The sequence below is a fragment of the Helicoverpa zea genome, chromosome 21, assembly GCF_022581195.2.
Source record: "Helicoverpa zea isolate HzStark_Cry1AcR chromosome 21, ilHelZeax1.1, whole genome shotgun sequence".
Taxonomy (NCBI): domain Eukaryota; kingdom Metazoa; phylum Arthropoda; class Insecta; order Lepidoptera; family Noctuidae; genus Helicoverpa; species Helicoverpa zea.
Genome location: NC_061472.1, coordinates 4,052,091 through 4,070,203, shown reverse-complemented (window position 1 = coordinate 4,070,203; position 18,113 = coordinate 4,052,091). Strand labels below are relative to the sequence as shown.

Sequence of the window (18,113 nt, the reverse complement as noted above, 5' to 3'; positions counted from 1 at the left end):
ATGAGATGGAGAGATAATCAATACCCTGAATAGCATGAAAGAGACAAGGATAGCAAAATCAGTAATACCATGCGCTGAATAAAATTTTCCCAATGGCACAAAATCTCATGGGTAAAATGTTGACTTGGGAACATTTGGATTGGATAACCACAATAAACCTATAGTTTTATTTTGTATGGAAAATAGGGCCAGCTGGATTATTTATTTTTTCAGCCCCTAATCGTAAAGTACTCTTACGATTCTCATTATGTTTGTATTACTTTACTAGCTGTAACGCTGGTTTCGAGCACATCCTGCGTGAACTACTTGGCGCACCTGGATAAATAGTAGCCTATTACCTTCTTCATGTTCTATCTAACATTGAATAATTTTTCTAATCGGCCAATACTTAAGAAGTTCCCGAGACAGGCGCGTTCAGGCAAACAAACGAAACGCTATACGCCTTACAATATTGGCATAGTATAGGTAGATACCAATTTTCTCTTCGTTCTATTTCAAATTCAGTAGTACTAAAAACTTTTCCCAATAAAATTAAATTACCAAGAAACCAGTTGCCGAGCAAAACACGGCATTACTCACTACGTCACGTTGTTGTCACGCATGATTCACGCGACCGCAGCGGTGTTCCGTGCCGTCTCGCATGCAGGATGCATGTGTGCTAACGATGCTGGCTCAGCCAACTCATAATAATTTTCACACGGTTAATCTTCGCCAATTTTTTTACGGTCTGACGCGCAATGACGCATATTTCCCAAAAATCAGGCGACTAGACTAGTCAAATGGCGTGATTGTATGATACATCTTTGTTTAGCTTAAATTATTAGATTTAGGTTTATCTATATGGATTAGGAAATAAATACCTACATTATATACGTATTAGGTACTAGGAATTCTTATATTTTTTGATTAGTATTAATCATTGCATTCTACAATTTAATATTCCTCTCTAAGCATTGCATTAAATGGCAGGTCGTGCAAAAAACCAGGAAGCGATGCATGTCTAGCAAAAGAAGTGACCATGATGAAGGCACTAATTTATTAGTGAAACATTTGAACTTAGGTACTCGGAAAATTTAGGTACCTATTATCAATATTCTATGGACCTTGATAATTCTATTATAATGTTGATTGCACAATTATAATGAAAGGGTACTTTCAATTGTAGCATTTTACCTTTATATTAAAAATAAAACAGCAGAATTGTAAATAGAAATTATAATACTCATAATCATAAGCTTAAAATTAAAATAATTAATTTAAAATATTAGAATTTATTACATAGTTGCATTACAGAGAGCCTGCTGAGAATTATTTCTCAATTTTTAAATAAAAAATTGGAATGTGTGCAGCTGTGAGGTGAAGTATACAAAATGCATTTTATTTAACTTTATAAATATGTAATATATGAAGGCAATAAGTGTGTTAGCATGTTTTGAAACCTTATAACTATTTAATGTAAGATAGGTATTACATATTACACACAGAGTAGGTATAGTGTGAAGATTTTTTTTTATATTGCACAAGCAATTTCATTTGAGTTCATTTGTAGACACATGTATGCAAGAAAGTTTATCCTTCTGCAAGTTTTTAAGAATCACAATGCCATATCCAACATTGCGAAAGGACAACAAACAGACTGACAGAGTGACATTAATATTTTATATAGACAGCAGCTTTTGAAGCTAAGCCTCTTTACACCACAAACTCTTTGCTTATACTTATAGGCAGTGCATTTTGGAACAAGATTAAGAACTTGTTCATATACTTATTATTAATTACACCCAGTTTGCATTGATGGTACAGAATATGTATTGATAAAATTGTTTATGTAGCATTTTATAAATTGTAATTGTAAACTGAGCGTTTTTCTCTTCAATGTAAAATGGGCTTTACATACTTTTTTGTTTTGCAGCCCAAAGTCAGAGGCAACCAGCTATTATTCTTTAATCTCAATGAGAAGCCCTTTATTGATGGGAGGTATTTTATTTAACTTTGAGATTCTCTACCAGTCTTTTTCTGAGTTTCTCATGAAGAGAGCAATTAAAATATAGACTTATATCACAGCATTAAATGAAGTCCCAAAGGTAAAAAGATTATTAAAGATAAAGTCCAGGATGTTTTAGGTATGTTACAGGTACAGTGAATACATCTGTTTTTCTAAGGGTGCGTCCACATCTGGCGAATGCGCCGCGAATGCGCCGCGAATGCGCAGCACGCGAGCCGATCGCGAGCAGTCCGCGAGCTGCGCGCGTGCAGTCACTGCAATAGTTCGGTGCGCCTCTTTAGCGCAACTCACGCAAGGCTCGTATAGAGCGCGCGAGCGGCGCGCGATCTGCGCGCAATCAGTTCTCGCCCTAACAGTTCCGTATATTGGCTCAGTACTATCGAAGATGGCAGACGTCGCGCGCCGCCTGCGCGCCGCTCGCGTGCGGCGCTTAGGTCGCGCGCGAGCTGCGCGCGGGCGGCGCAGAAGCGGCGCACGAACAAAAATGCACGCGCGCAGCTCGCGGACAGCTCGCGATCGGCTCGCGTGCTGCGCATTCGCGGCGCATTCGCCAGATGTGGACGCACCCTAAAGCTTTTCAGCAACAAACTCTTAAATATTTGTAGTTTTGAGTACAATTTCAATGGTTGTTATGCCTGTGACTTTAAGCCACAAATTCAAGGTGTATTTACCACCATGCTGTATTTACCATAGTGTGACAATATTAAGTTTACTAATTAGCCCTTATTTTAGGTCATGTTTGTTGTTTTTTTTACTTCTTCACAATATTTGGTGTAGTTGACTGGAAAACTGATGATGCAGACATTAAGTTCTCAATATACTGGCCCAAGACTTGGTTTTCTGAACGGAGCTTCAAATTTTCTTCCTTTACTGAGTCTACTCTTTGTGACAGATCTGAAATTATAAATTTATTAACACTTTGGCGTGTTGAGTAACATGAAATCATTGAATATGAATAATGAATACACATATCAGTTACTTCAGTAACATTGGCAAAATTAAGAATTTTCATATGTTTCCTGAGTAATTAAACACGAATAAAGACAGCAATATAAAACCTTTGTTCGGGTAACAACATTTTTAAATACATCTCACACCCTAATCAAAATAAAAGCCAATATTTACCATCTAAAGTATTCTGCAGCTCCAAAACTTGTGATATCAACCTTGCCTTCTCTTCCTGCTCATCAATTCCGGAGTCCGGCTCGAAACTAGGCGGCCCATTGAGGCCAGGGCTTGAGGAACCACCAGTATACGAGCTAGGCAATGAGTCCATTGAACGACCATGATCTAAATGGTGATTGTCTATTTCGTCATTGATTATCACCTGGGGGTCATCGTCTGCTAAAGGTATATTATCATCGTTACACTTCTGCATGATGGTTAATAGCAATTACTCGTTAGCAAGTCAAATATTTTAATGATACTTTTACTAAATTAGGACGACCAATCGATTTTTCGTTTCGTATTGTTTGAAGTGACGTCGTATGTGACGTTTATTTTGACGTTGACTTAACTAAAGCGTTTGCACGGTGCCTTTGCATTTAGTTTGGTTGCTCTCAAATTATTTTATAAATAATAGAATCTTGCGATTTTTGGTTTCAATTGATAGTCGTTATCATTTTTATGGTAATCAAATATAAAATAACAGAACAGAAATGTTCCATCAGTGGTTTTACTAAAAGTTAAACGAGTCCTTATTGTTTGTTTTAAGCATTGTATGATAAAACTTGCTTTCTAAACAGTTCGTATTTTACGTTTTGTTTCACCTTTTAGCGAAATCTTTCATGGTTTTCTACAAATAAGATTGGAGATCATTGTGCTAAGTACAAATTAACACCATACATAAAAACTAGAAGCAGCTCTTTATTTACTTCAAAGCTAAACAAATGTAAAAATATGAAAAAACGTGACAAAAATACAGCTTAACTGGAATGGAGTACTGATAAAATAAAACGTTGTATGTCAAACTATTCTCGGGGAATGCGGGAGATGTAATGTTTTATTTGTAATTTCTGTGTAAAAATCTATAATCTCACTGCATTTTCAATTAATAGACTTGAAGAACTAAAATGGCACTAGCGATCAGAAGGTCTTCAAGTGAGATATTTGGTGCAGCGAAATGGTTCATCAGAAGAGGTTAGAATTTTTGTGTTACTTTTCGAGTTTTATGACTAAACGAAGTATCTTCACTCTGAACTTATATTTCAGATTGCCGTGCATTATCAACGTTGCCTGAAAAAGCGGAAGAGGTGGAAGTAAAACCTAAGCGAGAAAGATCTTCAACGTCTAGACTCAGGAATAGTTCTAGAAATCCTAACTTAGCATTGAGACATGTTTACCCTGAATTTCTGCCTGATCCCAATCCCAAATGGAGGAACAGCCTTCGTGAGAAGCTAGAGAGAATCGACATGCTGAAAAGACGCAATCAAATTGATATTCCTGAATTTTATGTTGGTAAGATAGAATTTTATTTTATTTTTATTTTATTTTACATTTTTAGGAAAACTTACAGCTAGGTAATACAATAGTTTATTATTATAAGTAAGATATCGATCAATTACAAGTTTTCACAAGTAAGATGAACAATAGTAAGCTACTTAACAATACCAACCTAAATTAAAAAAAAAATAAAGTTATACAATTAAATGCATACTAGTTACTACTGAACATGATTAAAGAAGTAATCACACAGAGTCTTTTTAAGTTTAACAATACTAGTGTTACAAAGATCAATATCGACTACCTCGCAGGCTGAATTATATGCACGACTCGCTCTTATCAGATAAGAGTTTTGTCTATACGTGGTTTTAGCCGCATGTGTATCTAGAAGATGAAATCTGCATAGAAATGTAGAAGGTACACACAGTCCTATTTTGCTCACCAGTTCCGGAGTGTCAGCCACTCCATTCATAACCATAAACAGGAATACTAAGTCTGCAATATTTCTATGTTCGAAAAGTGGTAGGATATGGAACTTTTTTCATTGTTTAGGATAATTTGGTAAATAAACTTTTGTACGAACATACCTTAGGAATTTTCTTTGAATGCTCTCTAAACGATTAATGTAAATATTATAGTTAGGGTTCCACACTTGAGAGCCATATTCCAGGTGACTACGAACAAAAGAACAATACAATATTTTGATAGTCTTGATGCTCTTAAACTCTGATGAGATTCTGAGGATAAAACCTAATGCTTTAGAAGCTTTTTTAACTACATTGTCAATATGTATGCCAAAGATAAGTTTTGAGTCAAAACTCACTCCTAGATCCCTAATAACATTTACTCTATTCACCGGGGTACCCAACAGAATATAATTAAAGTTAATTGGATTTGGTTTCCTAGTAAAAGAGCAAACATAACATTTAGAAACATTCAAATCCAGTTTATTAATTGCGCAATAATTTTGAAAATTATCAAGATCTTCTTGAAGTAAAATAGCGTCTTCTACTGTGGAGACCCGTTTCATAATCTTCATGTTGTCTGCATATAACAGTATTTTAGAATGTCTATCATGACTATTTTAGTAGATAGCTACTTACTTGAGTTAATGACATAACTTTAGAAGACCATCATGTATATTTGAAACAAGTGTTAATAATGTAATAAAAACTGCCCAATTTTAGTTAGGGTTTGTTAGTAATCTGTTTCTCAGTGTTGAAATTGATTGACCTTAATTTCCAAAACTATGAATTTGTAGTTGTTGTAGAAGTATATTTCAACGTTAGGCATAATTCAGTAAATCGATTTTTAATTAAAGTTTTTATTCACATGGTAATTAATTTTTATGATGTAAAAAAATTAGCTTCAAAAAAAGAACATAATTTTAGTTTCTTGTAGTTGATCCTTCTTGCTATGATTTAAAAAATTCTCCCACTATATTCCAGGTTCAATCCTAGCGGTGACAGTGGCCGACCCCCATGCTCAGGGCAAGACCAACCGGTTTGTTGGTATCTGCATTGAAAGGAAAGGCTGTGGGCTCAGGGCTGAATTCACTTTGAGAAATGTTGTCAATCATCAGGGAGTCGAGGTTTGTATAAATACATAGATTTTCATTTTGTCAGTTCATAATTTTGCAGCCAATTGGTTGAAATAGCCTTTCAGTAAAGCAGCTAGCTCTTTGGCAGAGCTTTTAATTACCTGACTTGACTGAAATGTTCTCATGAAGGGGAGTTGGACCATAAAACTAGACAATGCATACTGATAAGTTCAACATTACAATTAGCCAAATGGTTAAGAGCCCTACCCTAGTTCCCAAAGGGTAAAACGGGACCCTATTGTTTTCGCTCCTCTGTCCGTCCGTCCGTCTGTCATCAGGCTGTATCTCACGAACCGTGATAGAGAGTTGAAATTTTCACAGATGATGTCCTTATGTAGCCGCTATAACAACAAATACTGAAAACTAGACTAAAATAAATATTTTGGGGGGCTCCCATACAACAAACATGATATTTTTGCTCATTTATTTTAAAAAGCGAAGCTTAGTCTGAATCACTGTTATGATATACTTTTCCTATTAACACTTAAAACTATGTATTTCCAGGTAAGGTATGACCTCTACGACCCAACAGTCCACAGCATCCAAGTCCTACGTCTTGAGAAACGCTTGGACGACAAGCTCTTCTACTTGAGGGATGCCCTGCCAGAGTACAGCACATTCTCCTTTGACATGGACCCTGAAATACTGCCTGAAGGAACGCCAGTACCTGTTAATCCTGTCCAGGTTTGTTGAAACTTTATTATTCAACTGAGAAGTCTATAAATTATAAAGAATTGAAAATAAATTGCATTTTTGAGGTATGAATGAAATTTTGTATGAATATTAAGAGGTAAGAGGGATGATCATTGTCACAGCCTACAACATCCTTTACTGGGTAGAGTCTTTCCCAAGCTGGGCAAATTGCCATTCTCACCATGCATATTGGTGCAAGCTGGGCATGCATATTGGTGAGCACAAAAGGGATAGTAACAGTAGTAGCTATCTGCAGAATGAGGAATGTTTTAGGGACATTCTCTTGATCTATTCCTAAATTAAATATTAAAAAAAAATGGTGTGATTTTTATAACATTTATACTTCGAATTTATGAATTAATACAAATTACTTATATTCCAGGTGAAGCTGAAACCCAGGCCCTGGCTAGAAAGATGGGAGCGACAAGAGTTGAAGGGTGTGGCTAACATAGAGGAGCATCTGAAAGAGAAGGACAGAGTCAGGAGAGAGTTGAGGAAAACTCCTTGGGAGAAATATGACTTGATGAAGGAATACAGGTAAATTATAATGAGATTCTATGGCATTGCTTATCTCTCCCCTCGTCGCCTTTCCATGGAAATTACTGGTACTCTGCGGCATTCATTTAGACTGACCGACCCCAACATAATTGGGAAAAGACTAGGCAAGTGATGATATTGCGTTGCTTAAAGATAAAGCTTAAGGTTCCTATATAATAAACAATCGATTTTGCGAGATAGTAATTTTCCGACATTAGCCAAAAGTTGTCATCTAAAACTCATCTGACATATTATTATCTTGAATGTTGCAAAAACTTATGTATGTACTCCTATATCTATTTTCCTAACTTTTCTATTCACTTTTTCAGAAAAACCATACCAATAGAAGATCAGAATGACATCTGGGCTGAAGTTAACAATCAATTGAAACAATTGCAACTCGCGCGCAGGAAGATGACGAGAAAGCGCACCTTCACTGCGCCTAAACCACAGCTTGGATAAATAATAGTTTTATTGTGTAACAAAGTAGTTTATTAAAGTATAATGTTAACTAATAAATGGTTTTAATTATATTCCAACCAACGATAACATTTATTTGTTTAAATAATAAGAAAATATTTTTCGTATCGTTGCGGCTGCGGTGCGGCCCTGCGGCGACTGTTGCATTGCCACACGAGTACGACACGACGGGTGTACTATGCCAAATCGAATGACAAATAATTGAATATCAATTGATCGACCACTATAAATCGAAATTCTAAATACTCGAACATTCATAATATCGAATGGTTATTAAATCGAACATTCAATACATCGCGCAGTCAATACATCGAGTGTTCAAAATATAGAATGTTCGTGGTGTGTGCCAAGTACAAGTGCCTGCGAGTGAGCGAGCAAGCCATCAAACGTGAACGTCATTAGCTTATTCCACTCTGTAACAGATGGCGTTAGTTGCACGAAAGCAAATAAAAGGGCGCTTTACACTACACGTTATTATAAGTAGAATTTTAATTAAAACGAATTGTATTATATGCATTCGTTTTTTTATATTTAAATCTATTTTATAGCGAAATAATACTTTTGCAAAAAAGAATTCGACGGCAAAACGTACACAACAAAAGCTCTGTGTCGTCGCGTGTTGTATCCGGAAGGTTGTATGGCTGGAAGTAGAACCTTCGAGTTAACATTCCAAAATAGCTCTTATCTCCTAGGCAGTACCGGTCATATTTATGACAAAGTGTCATTGTTGGAATTCTAACTTGCTTGTTGCGTGCGGCGCGGGCGATCCGCGGAGTGAAGAAGTTCGCTTATTGTTCTTGGATGCACTTTTCTTGTATTCCACGCGAATCGAATAGGAAATACAAGAGAATTGAATAAAATTCGTGTTGTTTGTGCTGTAGCAGTGAAGTGTGCAAAGGTTTTAGTTAACTATTTGGTTAAACTGTGCTGTGTTGTAATTGCATGTTGCACTCGCTACACCTGTCGCCCGGTAAGTTATATTGTTTATGTGCTTAAATTTGCGAAAATATGTCCAGACGAGGGTCTTAAAATAAGCGTGGCACGTAATTACGTTCTGGTTACCGTTATAACGATGTGAGAAGTTACGGTATTTCTGTCGTAAGTTACATTAAGTTGGTGTCATAAAATTGCAACTGCAGTCTGACCAGTATTTATCGATTGTGACGCATTGTGACTGGTCAGTGGCTGTTACGCCTCGATTTTACAATAAACGTTATCTTGAAAGATTGTTGCTTTGTTCTATAATCTTAGTTTATATTGTATTGTTTTGTTAAGTTGTTGTTATGTGAGCTAAAGTTTGTTGTTATTCTATCTAGTTGGTTGGTAGGTATCTAGTTGGTTTGACCTTTGTTATGAGTAACTTACTTACTCTTAGTTATTCAAGCTTCTTCTCAGTAAATAATGTAATTTTCAGTGAATAATCTGTTAATCCTAGTATGCTGCGCAGCATACTGAAATATACACAAATGTATTACAAATTTTGCTATGACAATGAATATTGCATATCCTTGCATTGTAGACTGTAGTGATTGTGTTCGCCCAAACACATTTCACATAAACTTTAAACATGCCATTCCATTTAGATAGAAACTTAAATACCTTCTTGATTATAATATTCATACATCATCGTAACTAGGTTTCTAAGTGTTCATCTATTCGTTATTTACTAATTTCCTATTAGACTATTATAGCTTTTCTAATTTGTAAGAGCTCTTTCATGAAACTGTTCTTATTATGTTTCAGAAAGAAAGAGAAACCATGAGCGTAAAGCCATAAAAATGAAATCTCAAATGCATAATATTGTTTAAGTTAGTTCATTATTTTGAAGCTTTATAATTTTATTTATGTTACTTTACAATATATGGAATGCTTGAGCAAACTCAATGGTTTATAAGCCAAAGTTGTGGAATATAACTACATAATATTCTCAAGACGATGAAATGAACCTCATTTCTGATGCGATCCCTCAGAGAAATGCCAAACTTAGCTCTTTCCATATCCCGCTGAGCGACTTTAAACTTGTGGACCAGCCGTACCATCAGTGTCCACGTTTCGGCTCCGTAAGTCATGACAGGTAGGACGCACTGATTGAAGACTTTTGTCTTTAGGCACTGTGGGATCGACGATGTTAGGACTCGACGTAGCTTCCCAAATGCAGCCCAACCCAACTGAATTCTCCTATTCACCTCGTCCTCAAAGTTGTGAATAGGAGAATTCAGTTGGGTTGCATCAGAAATGAGGTAATCCGTCAGAGAACCAAAGTCATTGACATAGCCCACCGAATCAGCAAGCTGAAGTGGCAGTGGGCTGGCCATATTAGCCGAAGAACCGATAACCGTTGGGGTAAACGAGTTCTAGAGTGGAGACCACGCCTCGGCAAACGTAGTGTAGGACGTCCTCAGGCACGGTGGAGTGATGACTTGCGCAAGACGGCTGGTAGGAGCTGGATGCGAGCAGCCGAAAATCGATCTCAGTGGCGTGCACTTGGAGAGGCCTATGTCCAGCAGTGGACTGCTATAGGCTGATGATGATGATGAAATGAAGACATAAAGTTTCAAATCCACATTTTCACATCCATAACAGATAAAAAAGAACTATAAATTATCATTGGCATCAGTTTATATTATTGTTTAATTTGTAAATTGCTGTTGAGCAGATTGTTGAAAACAATGTATGACTTTCTAACACTTATCGGTAAGGTTAAAAAAAAAAAAAAAAAAAAACTGGCATAGTAGTATTATTGTAACTAGCTATTTCTACTATTTCGCTGTCACAGTCTCCGCTACTCATAAGTGAGTGAGTGTGTGTTAGTCATCAATGCAGGTAGTAGCATATGCAATCTTACAATGTGCGATTGAAATAAATAAGCAGTACCTATGCTGATTAAATTATTATTTTTCAGCCAGCATACGTATTATAATACAGGTACTTTGACAAGACCTACAATACCTACTAGCAATATTATGTGGTAACTTTTTTGGAATCCCATGTATTAGATAGATTCCCCTTTATTAGGAAAAGGGCAGAAAAATAGCCTGAGTAGTAAAAAAGTGATAAATTCCTATTTGTAGGGTAGTAAACACGTGTCTAGTTGACACATTTTATAACACCTTGGGCGTGCGCTCACGTGTTCAGAGGTCGTTGACCGATAATCCAATCACTAATGACAGCTTACGTCTCTGTTACGACTTAGGGAATGTTACACCATTGAAATGGTGGGATTCGTTTTGTAATACATTTCAGTTTTAATTTGGTTAGTGCAATTTTCATGGTATGTTGAAAACTTTATGTATACCTAATGGATTGGATGGAAAAGAAAACATCGCGCTATTTTATTTGTGAAGTTGAAGATTGTTCGAAAGAGTTACCGCGGTCCCTTTACGTGAAGGTCTTGATAAGAAAAAACATGGTGGGTCAGTAAGTTTGACCGTGGTGGTTGTTCTTCCTAAGATCAACCAGCTGCCAGCTGCAGCCCTTAGCTGTAGCCCCATACGACAGCGCGACTGGAGAGAGATGAGGCTCAAATCAAGACTTTTGTGTGCCTTCTAGAATAGCCAACTAATTAAATGCTTTTTGCAAGGAATTTGTTGTGAAGGTAGAAATTTCAAATGATTGATGAGTTCATTTCCATATCAAATTCCGTTTCACCCAGATATATTTTTTTGGTCTGGACAACAGACAGCTTATCTAGGATCAAGTAATTAAAACTTAGATTTATGTGGATGTGGTGCGTGCCTGCCACTTAGTTTGATGTAATACACGAACACGTGCGCTGTGAAAGCGGAAGGCGACCATAAAAACAATATGGCGTCTTTATGATGCACCGGAGTACATCGTTCACCTGATTGAAGTGTCACTAAACTTTACAAAAGGTTCCAGTTTATTCTTAGTTGCGTAACGATGTTCAAAGATTGTGTTAAACCATAATTTCTGATGTTGCTCACTCAGGTATAAAAGTTATAACATAATTTTAAGTTTATCCATAAAGATCTATCTTCAATTATGCAGAATATCAGATACTTCTCAAAACCGCAAGTAATTCAGGAGGCCTATTTTTGGGAGGCCTTTATGTAATGAAGTGACTGACTCTGTTCGGGATACCCAGAACGTTAAACCTTTTTTAATGTAAAACACTAAAACCTGTAATGTAGGAACCTCTTTGTGTCTGTATTTTGTTTTATCTTTTTTTAAATTTTCGCTGTCAAAAATAAGTCTTGCGGAATACAACTCTTTATAAATTTTCACGAAGCATTTTTTATTGATTTAATATACAGTCCTATTCATTGGTCCTTCGAGCCGGATAAAATAAGAAGAACTAATTACGGCCTACGTGGAAACCTATATAATTTGGAGGAACTGGACGCGGATATGCATACAGTGGTGTTCATTGATAATCTTACTATTCATTGTAGGCAATGGTACCCAGTGCTCTGAATATATAGGTAAGGTAATAGGTATTTCGGCTAAGTGAAAATTGTTAAGGTTAGTACTACCTATTTATTTATTTAGGCTGTTGTAACCAGATAAATAACACTAGTTTACAAAATCAAACTTTTTGCCTGTTGCAGTGGATTTAATGGCTGGTAACATTCACTTATGTTTAGTTTTTATTAATTACACCCGCAAAAATTTTTTTGTAGCTCGACTTTACTTGTTATTGACTTTCTCTTTTCTGAACCTTTTTCAGTCGCTAAAGTACGTATTTTATTGTAATTATACAAATATGTGAAGTTTTTACAACACGAGTAGTTCAAGGAGGCGTTGTTTGAACAATCCAAACCATGTTTGTTACTTATGTGGAGAATATGTGTTTGAGAAGTGTAGGAATGTCATCAGAGACGCTTAAAAATACTTATTTTTTATATTTTGGAATGTTGTTAGATAAAAATGACAAATCTTGGGCTCCTGATTGTGTTTGTAAATCGTGCGTTGAATACTTAAGATTATGGAACAGTGGTAAAAGAAGTACTTTTAAACTTAAAACACCAACTATTTGGAAAGAATCGGAAAATCATCTCGACGACTCTTACTTTTGTAGCGTGAACATAAACAGCTTAAACACCAAAAATCGAGCTAAATGGCAAAACCGAAGTAGTACATGTGTTCAGCGTCCAGTGTAGCATTCACCTGAACTTTCAGAGATTAAAAATTATATTGAATTTTGAAAAATTATAATGAAAATTATGTTGAACTTGTCGAAGACCTGCTCTTACAATTAAGAGATATGGGATGCTATTTGAGCATAAACTCACTTCCTCTTCAGTCATCTGGACAGATTTCCGGAAAATTTAGGAGATATGAGCGAAGAGCAGGGAGAGCGTGTGCATCAAGATTAAAGTGTCATGGAAGAACGTTATCAGGGTTTCTGGGATGTAAATATGATGTCTGACTATTGCTGGTCTCTGATACGCCATTTCCCAAAGTCTACACATAAGAGAAGAGCTTTAAATCCAAGTTTTTTTCCACTTAACAATTAATATAATTTTTAAACAAATATTCTTTAAGGTAAATACACGTCTTTTCTCTTTAAACCGCACTTAGCTGAATCTCAAAAACTAGAGCTGATAAAAAAAAACTACTAATAGTTTTAAATATGGTTAAATATGAGTAGTCAACAACAGCTTAAAAAATCCCGGCAACAAATGTACTGTAAACTAGTGTAATTTATCTGCAGTTAATTAACTTCAGTGCTAAACTATAAGCAGAAACTAGGTGTGTTATGAACGTAGGGATTATTGTAATACATCTTTAAGGGTTATTTTAGGTTTTCTGTTAAGTTTTCACTAATGTAAGTTAGTATCAGACAGTCTATTAGGTAGGTACTCTTATTTGTATACTTTAACTTGTTGTATTCCCTTATTGTTATTTGCAAGTCTTATTTCTAAGTTTGTGAGACATTACGAATTGGTATTAACTTATTTAACGTTACAGTGTAATTAATACCGGTCTCCAAAATGACCGACAAGGAGTCAGTCAGAAAACGCGCGAGTTGCAAGGGTCGGTTGACAGCATTTACCAACTATGTCAACGAGTTGGATGAGTCATTGGATGCGTCACAGGTGTGCGAATTGCAACTACGTTTGGGTAAGATGGAAAGTTTATTTTCACAATTTGACGAGGTTCAGTCAAAATTAGAGTGTTTAGCTGATGATGTTAATAGTCAACTACCGGAGCGTAACGAGTTTGAATCTAAGTATTATAAGATCTTTGCAAAGGCTCAAGACTTACTTACACGTAACTTGAAACCAACTAAGAATGAACCTTTGGAAAGTGATTATAGTTCAGCACAAACGCGTAATCGCAGGCTTGTTAAATTACCTACCATACAACTGCCTAAGTTTAGTGGTTCCTATGAGAAATGGTTGGAGTTCCATGACACGTTCTCTAGCTTGATACATTGTAATGATGATATTGATGACGTCAACAAGTTTCATTATCTTAAAGCGTGTCTCGAGGGATCAGCTGCTGTTGTGATCCAATCCATTGAGTTTTCCGCCAACAACTATTCTGTGGCGTGGAAGATATTATGCGATCGCTATGACAACAAGCGGGTTTTAATAAACAACCATGTTGCAGCATTATTCAACCTCGAGACTGTTAAAAAAGAGTCTTCCGTAGCTTTAAAACGTGTCATTGATTCTGTGAATAAGAATTTGCGTTCATTGGAATCGTTAGGAGAGCCAACAGATCATTGGGACACACTGTTGATTCACATGGTATCAACCAAATTGGATTCTAAAACCTTTCGAGAGTGGGAAGAATTTAAAGGTAGGTTTGTTAAGGACAAGTCAGTTACTTTGAACATATTTTTTGACTTCTTGCGAAGTCGTTCAGATTTGTTAGAGACTATTGAAATGTCACAGATTAGTGCTAATAATTCATCTCTTTCTAACATTAAACATAAAAGCATGATGTCTGTCCCCAGTGCGCCAGATAAGCAGTCTAATTCATTTAAACATTGCCCGAAGTGTAGCGGTGAACATAATCTTAATAACTGTTCACAATTTTTAGGTCTTAGTAATGAACAGAGGTTGGAGTTACTACCACAATATAAGATATGTTTTAACTGTTTCCGTTCGGGTCATTATGCAAATCGGTGCAAAGCAAGTGGCTGCAAAGTGTGTAAGCGTAAACACAACACTCTTGTTCACATTACTGATGGTAAAGCTAACTCGTCAATTGAACCATCAACCTCTATCGGTAACGGCAATAACAGCAGTGAAGTTGCGAAGCCATTGCCCAATAACAACGTAACATTGTCGGCACAAGTCACGGCGAATGTGCGAAATAAAGGAGAAGTTCTTTTGGCCACTTCTTTGTTCAAACTTTATGATAGCAGTAACCGCGAACATCTTGGTCGTGCCGTTCTTGACAGTGGTAGTACGTCCTGCCTTATCACAGAAAAATTATGTAATTTATTAAATTTACCGACTATTAAGGTTAACGAGACGTTAATGGGCATAAATAATTCCAACTCACTAATAAGTAAAATGTGTTGCGTTCCGATAATATCATTGAATGAAAACTTTTCTGTAAATATTAATTGTTTCATCTTACCTTCTATCACTGAAGAAGTGCCTTGTCATCAACTTAATCTTAATGACATAAATATTCCGAGTGATTTATGTCTAGCAGATCCTCATTTTTATGCACCATCCTCTGTGGACTTAATTATAGGTGCAGATGTTTTCTGGGACATCTTGGGTACAGAAAAGATAATCCTCGGGATAGGTAAACCGGTACTATTTGAGACTAGACTAGGTTGGATAGTTTCAGGCCCTATGTTTAATAGTGGTCAAGTGTCGCGTTCGCCCTCATTAATTTGTAATTTTACGAATATTCATCATTCTGAAGCTAATGTTTTACAGAATGACTCAAGTAACGATGACATTCAAAACCTTTTATTGCGTTTTTGGCAGCTTAAGGAAGTTAGCCATCAGTCATCAGTGTATTCTTTAGAAGAAAAAATGTGCGAAGAACACTTTATTAAAAACACTACGCGTCTGAAAGATGGTCGTTTTTGTGTTAGAATACCTTTAAAACAATCATATCAAAGCTTAGGTGACTCTATATACAGAGCTAAGCAGTGTTTGCTTTCATTAGAGCGTAGGTTCAAGAGTCAACCATCATTTAAAGTTCGTTATTGTGATTTTATGAAAGAGTATGTGGAGTTAAAACATATGTCGATATGTGTACCTAATCCACAGAAGGTTGCATATTTTATACCTCATCATGGCGTTGTCCGTGAAAGCAGTTTAACTACAAAACTTAGAGTGGTATTCAATGCAAGTAGTCCTACCACTTCTGGGGTATCATTTAATAATTTGCAAATGATAGGTCCTACGGTACAAGATGATTTAGTCTCAATTATTCTGCGTTTTCGAAAACATAAATATGTTCTCTCCGCAGATGTGGAGAAAATGTACCGCCAGATAATTGTACATGAAGATGATAGGCATTTACAGCAAATATTATGGCGAGATGATTCCTCAAAACCTTTGGTAGCTTATCAGTTAAATACAGTTACGTACGGTACCGCTAGTGCACCGTATCTTGCTACCAGGTGTCTTAGACAGATAGGGCTCGACTGCACTGACAACCGAATTGCTGATATCATAAAGCATGATTTTTATGTCGATGATTTGCTTTCGGGCGGTGACACTATAGAGGAGGTTATTGATATTCGTCATAAGGTAACCGCACAGCTGGCTTCAGCTGGTATGCCATTACATAAATGGAAGTCAAATAATTCTCAAGTATTACCTGATCATAAAGGTCATTCCTCATTAAGTTTAAATATTGGTTCACTTGAACCTTGTAAAACGTTAGGTTTGAGCTGGCATACTGAGACTGACGTCTTAGGTTATTCAATTAATCCCAACATTAATAAAGTAATGACAAAGCGTGGGATACTCTCTACAATCGCTCAAATTTTTGATCCACTGGGTCTATTAGCTCCTTGCATTATTGTCGTAAAAACCCTCATGCAAAAGCTTTGGGTATATAAATTGGGATGGGACGATGAGCTGCCGCCTAAAATATCCAGAATTTGGTCCAAGATCTTATGCGACTTACCGTTATTAAACTCATTGAAAATTCCACGGATCGTACTATGTGACTCGTATGAAAATATAGATTTGCACATATTTAGTGATGCATCAGAAATAGCGTATGGTGCATGCGTGTATGTTCGAAGTACGAATCATAATGGTGATGTACTAGTACGGCTGTTGACAGCTAAGAGCCGAGTAACTCCACTTAAACCAACTACTATACCAAGACTTGAACTTTGTGCGGTGTTGGTTGGTGTTCGTCTTTACGAAAAGGTGATAAACGCTCTTAGAACTAAAGTTAGAAGTGTCACCTTTTGGACTGACTCAACGATTGTTTTAGGTTGGATTAAAATGTTGCCAATAAAGTTACAACCTTTTGTCCGTAACCGTGTCGCTGAGATATTGGACAAAACTGCGGTCTGCTCTTGGAGGCATGTTTCCACAGACTTGAATCCAGCTGACCATATATCACGTGGAACAGATGTAACTTCTTTGTCATCGTTAGACTTATGGTGGTCAGGCCCTGAATTTTTACGATATGATGTCTCTAAATGGCCTGATAATCCGACAGTTTCGATGAAAAAACTTCCCGAAATTAGGTCCGAAGTTTCTCTACTCGTTGCAAATAAAAATTCTCGACCTTTTTTTATCGACTTTGATAGATTTTCAAACTTCACTACACTCAAACGGTCGGTTGCATACGTATTGAGATTTATAAGTCGTTGTAAAAAAGAGGAGTTATCTAACCATCTATTTCTTACCACTCATGAGTTAAAACAGGCTCTACGTGTTATTATACGAATTTCACAAAAGGAATCATTCCCCGAATACGCACTGTTATTGAATAAAAAGGAACTACCCAAAAAGAGTCCCTTAAATAAGTTTAATGTGTTTTTAGACGACCAAAATTTAATTCGTGTTGGAGGTCGTCTTGATAATTCTCACTTTGCTTTCGATAAAAAGCATCCATTATTATTACAGTCCACTCATATCGTTACTCGATTATTATTTGAATTTATGCACAGAAAGCTTATGCATGCTGGACCGCCGCTCTTACTCGCGTCCATAAGAGAAAATTTCTGGCCAATTGGTGGTAGACGATTAGCTAAATCAATTTATAAGAAATGTATAGCTTGCTGTCGTACAAAGGGACAGGTAATTGCTCCTCTGATGGGTAATTTGCCACAAAAGCGCTTGATTCCGGGAGGTTACCCCTTTGAAACAGTAGGCGTAGATTATGCTGGACCTATTATGTCAGCCACTAGGCAGGGACGTGGATGTCGTCTTACGAAAGTGTACATTG

At 36.5% G+C, this 18,113-nt stretch overlaps 3 protein-coding genes across 5 annotated transcripts in view; 2 read left to right on the top strand and 1 right to left on the bottom strand.

Annotated features, from left to right (window-relative positions):
* Positions 1-2,575: 2,575 nt before the first annotated feature.
* LOC124640901 (short coiled-coil protein B) lies at positions 2,576-3,507 on the bottom strand. Its single transcript, XM_047178861.1, has 2 exons — positions 3,131-3,507; positions 2,576-2,899 (listed from the first exon to the last, which is right to left on the bottom strand). The coding sequence occupies exons 1-2, from the start codon at positions 3,381-3,383 to the stop codon at positions 2,757-2,759; spliced, it is 396 nt and encodes a 131-aa protein (XP_047034817.1). The 5' UTR covers positions 3,384-3,507; the 3' UTR covers positions 2,576-2,756.
* A 446-nt stretch (positions 3,508-3,953) lies between these two features.
* On the top strand, positions 3,954-7,792 carry LOC124640899 (39S ribosomal protein L19, mitochondrial). The gene is made up of 6 exons (XM_047178860.1): positions 3,954-4,144; positions 4,217-4,462; positions 5,896-6,038; positions 6,552-6,731; positions 7,123-7,277; positions 7,607-7,792. Exons 1-6 carry the CDS (start codon positions 4,078-4,080, stop codon positions 7,737-7,739), a joined length of 924 nt encoding a protein of 307 aa, XP_047034816.1. The 5' UTR covers positions 3,954-4,077; the 3' UTR covers positions 7,740-7,792.
* Positions 7,793-8,444: 652 nt separating this feature from the next.
* LOC124640558 overlaps positions 8,445-18,113 on the top strand; it is a 289,989-nt gene continuing 280,320 nt past the window's right edge. For 2 of the 3 annotated variants that reach the window (XM_047178356.1, XM_047178357.1), the window contains exon 1: positions 8,447-8,727. The gene's annotated coding sequence lies outside the window, so the exon portion shown is untranslated. Of the gene's footprint in view, positions 8,728-18,113 lie in introns of all 3 variants that reach the window. The other variant, XM_047178361.1, reaches the window with a different exon arrangement.